Raw genomic sequence first — 3,876 nt, 5'->3', positions numbered from 1 at the left:
CAGAGACGTGGGACAGCCGATCACACAGGGCAGAGACGTGGGACAGCCGATCACACAGGGCAGAGACGTGGGACAGCCGATCACACAGGGCAGAGGCATGGGACAGCTGATCACACAGGGCAGAGACATGGGATATGTGATAAGTGATAACACAGAGATGTGACAGAACATGATTCATGGCTCCTGATAACAATGACATGTGTATATATGTATACATGACAGCAGGGCACTGACACACAGCATCTAATGTCACAGCTGTGCTCTAATAACGGTATACACTTACCAGAAATCGTGTGGACCCGGTGCCCTGATCGATGGCCCCCACTAGTGGCCCCAGCGCGATTCTATTGGAGGCAGCCATTCTCCTTGTAGTGTGACCCGGGGTGACTGCTCAGCCTCTCCAATGCACGCTGCCGGGTGCGCCTGGCTTACACTTCACCATGCCACACAGCCCTTGACATCACTGGGCGCTGACCCGGCTCAGCCAATCAGCGACCGGGGGTGTGCGAGGGCGGGCGTCATCCGGCTTCCCACTGGCTCTCCATGAAGGCTGGCCTCTCGCCTGTGTGTATGTTTGTGACGTCATAAACAGGCAGCCTGCCTGGGATGAGAATGCGGAGGCACAGTTCCAGGAGCTGTGTGGAGGAGCTGCCGGGGTTCAGTCACCAGGACTCTCTATTGGCACCAGCTGGGTGGTGTGACACAATATAAAGACATAGCATTCCAGCTTTCTGCATCTCACATTACTATTCCATGAACTGAAGTCAGGGAAATTGTTCTCTGTGGCCCCTAAAACCAGCCATACCCTATAGGCTGTTTTGGCACTGGGCATTATTGCCATGCCTGCATTAAAACCTCCACCACTGCTAATGAGCTTTCTAGCAAAGCTTCACAGGGTGGTAAGTTACCTCTAGGTATGTCCCTGGTGTAAATGAATAATAACCTGAGCTATATATTCAGTCTTCATAAAAATAGGAAAGAAGGAAAATATAGAGACTCATGAAAACTTATCCCAGGGTCGAGCCCATCCCAACTCAACAATCTGATATGTCACCAAAATTAGGAAGAACAGCAGATGCCAGACTACAACTCCCAGCATCCTAGGCAGCCAACTACAAATCTGTAAGGTCATAGGAAGTAGGTGGTGGGAAATTGTAAAACTTCAATATGATAATATGAAATAGATCAGTAGAAACATAAAAAGATCATTTGCAAAGATAATACTTTAATTTACATGAATCAACACATTTAGGATTTGGCTTTATTCAATATTAGCATCAGTTTGGATTTCACCTTTCTGTATTCTGTCCAAAAATAAAATAAAGTTTTCCTTTAGATAGAGTTTAAAGCAAAAAACTTTTAGCATTCCTTTTAGTCTTCTTATTCTTTCAATATACACACATCCAATTTGCCTCAAAATAAATGTATTATGTATCAAACCTTGATCAACCATCGTGGTAAGTAATAAAAGCAGAACTGGGGAGCCCCAGGAGAACTTGTCAAAATGTGCAAGTATGTAAAGTACTTCACAGTGTGTAAACCTTACCAAATATGACCTCCTCCAGCAGTGCAAGGTCTGCACTTCCCATCGCCATTACCCTCTTCTTCAACTCTTCTGGATTCAGTGTCTTGCGTCTCATTGGGAAATGATGATTTAACCAAACCTTCCAACAGTCCTGGATGAACTGTCCCACAATATAACACATGGAACTCCAGTGGTTTCTCCACTTGGTGAAAGTGTGATTCATTAGTCATGCACCCCACCCCCTATTCAATCACAACTAAAAGCTTTGATCTCCCTCTTTGGTCACCTCCTGGTACAATTGCATGTACTATCAGTTGTGTGGTATGGGTGGAAAATACAAGAGCACCTGAAACATCCATGGGACATTGTGGAATTGGAGAGAATGCAGAGGAGATGCAACTAAACTAATAAAAGGAATGGAGGAGCTCAGCTATAAGGAGAGATTAGCTGAACTGAATCTATTGTCCCTTGATAAGAGACGTTTAAGGGGGAATATGATCACTTTGTATAAATATATAAATGGTCCATATAGAGAACTCTCTTCCCAATGAATTACTTTGAGATCATTACAAAGAACAAGAGGGCACTCTTTGCGTCTGGAGGAAAAGAAGTTTAAGCTCCAGATAAGGAAGGGATTCTTCGCTGTAAGGTCTGTGAAAATGTGGAATCGGCTCCCTCAGGAAGTAGTTTCAGCAACTACTAGAGATTGCTTTAAGAAAAATCTTTTCTAGAAGCACAGAATATAACTGGGTATTAAGGATTTAAAGTAAAGATAACAGTGACTGTTGATCCGGGGAACATCCGGTCGGCTCATGGAATCAGGAAGGAATTTTTTTCCCCTGTTGAAGCAAATTTTACCAGGGTTTTTTTCCTTCCTCTGGACCAACTATGTGTTATAGGGTTTTATATCTGGGATTAAACTTGATGGAGTTATGTCTTTTTTCAACCTGACCTACTATGTAACTGGACTGTAGACTTGGACAATACAGAGCAGGGACTCACAGAAGAGGTCATTTCCTAGCTGTAGATAAGCGTGCTGTAATTGTTACCACTGCCCTAAAGTGTTATCTGTGGACAATATCACTTGCTAAGTAAAAGCAGAATAAAAAGACAGCAACAAGCATGTATTTTGGCAATTAAAAGATTCATTTTAAACTTAACACAATTCAGTTTGCATCTGAGCAGGAGTACAGATAAATGGTCTGCTACTACTGTGAAGCTGTGATCTCACACTGGGTAAAGAATATTTTCATAATAAGGAGAATTATTATTTTGTGGTACAGTTTGTACCTTGACAATACACAAGTCCTGGCACACAGATGTCAGAGATTTAGGACATCCTCCTTAACAGGTCACACTGGTTTTTTATTGGACGTCATAAGTAATTGTAGCAGCATATGATAAAATAGCTTTGTTATACTTTGTCTTAACTTTGTGATGTTTGTTTTATGAAAGTCATGCAATGTTTCAGTAGTGACCAGTAAAGTGTGGTCACTAGTGTAGGGAGCGCTCCCAGGCACCTGTTTTCAACCACTCTGTGTCCAGGAGTGGTCATAGATGATTTCTTTTGGGCATTCAGGTGTAGTTGTGGAGTGGTGCAGTTTTTAGCTGAGGATGCTTTGTGGAGTTTGTGGAGAACTTAAAAGGAAGTGGTTGGAGTGGCAGACTGTCCCAAGATTCTGCATAATGCATCTAAAACAGGGGTGTCAAAGTCAAATACACAGAGGACCAAAATTAAAAAATGAGAAAGTTGCAAGCCAACCTTGAAATTTATTGAAAAAATTGAGGAAATGTTTCCTTCCCATTAGATATAAACCCCTCTCATATGGAAACAAAGAGGTTTTGAATCACATTCAATCTGGAATGGGTTTATATTAGAGAAAGAGGCATAACCTTTTTCTTTTTTTCAATTTTATTTAAGAAAAAGATCTATTGCCTCTTTCTCTATTTTTAGCCTTCTGAGTTAAATTTCAATGGTAACCTTTTTGCACAGGCTAACAAAATTAATAATAATATTCTTCTATGAAAATCCAACAATTCAAGTCCATGCCTTGGAGTAGCAAGGAAAAGACGTGGCCAATGCGGAGCTAAATCTTATGAGTGGCCCGCCGCTGAAAATCTCTCTTCATTGAAAAAGCGCCGCTACTAAAATTCCTGGCATTATTTGCATCTATAAAACAGTCCAATGCAGGGCCACGCATAGGCAGAGAGCCCACTGGTCTATAAACGCGTGATGCCGGGAATTGTAGTAGCGGTAGTTTTGCATTGAACTCAATGCAAAAAACCTGTATTGAGTCCAATACAAAGAAATGGTTATATAATATATATATAATTTTATTATATATATATAT

General features: G+C 41.5%; 1 protein-coding gene across 1 annotated transcript in view; it reads right to left on the bottom strand.

Annotated features, from left to right (window-relative positions):
- The window catches only part of GK (glycerol kinase), a 44,169-nt gene extending 43,726 nt beyond the window's left edge, over positions 1 to 443 (bottom strand). The window contains exon 1 of the mRNA XM_072414176.1: positions 284 to 443. Within this exon, the coding sequence (XP_072270277.1) occupies positions 284 to 361 (78 nt within the window). The 5' untranslated portion in view covers positions 362 to 443. The remainder of the gene's footprint in view (positions 1 to 283) is intronic.
- Between the last annotated feature and the right edge of the window lie 3,433 nt (positions 444 to 3,876).

This window comes from Pyxicephalus adspersus, chromosome 1, assembly GCF_032062135.1.
Source record: "Pyxicephalus adspersus chromosome 1, UCB_Pads_2.0, whole genome shotgun sequence".
Classification (NCBI taxonomy): domain Eukaryota; kingdom Metazoa; phylum Chordata; class Amphibia; order Anura; family Pyxicephalidae; genus Pyxicephalus; species Pyxicephalus adspersus.
Note: the sequence above shows the minus strand (reverse complement) of the source record. Positions and strands in the feature narration are given on the sequence as shown.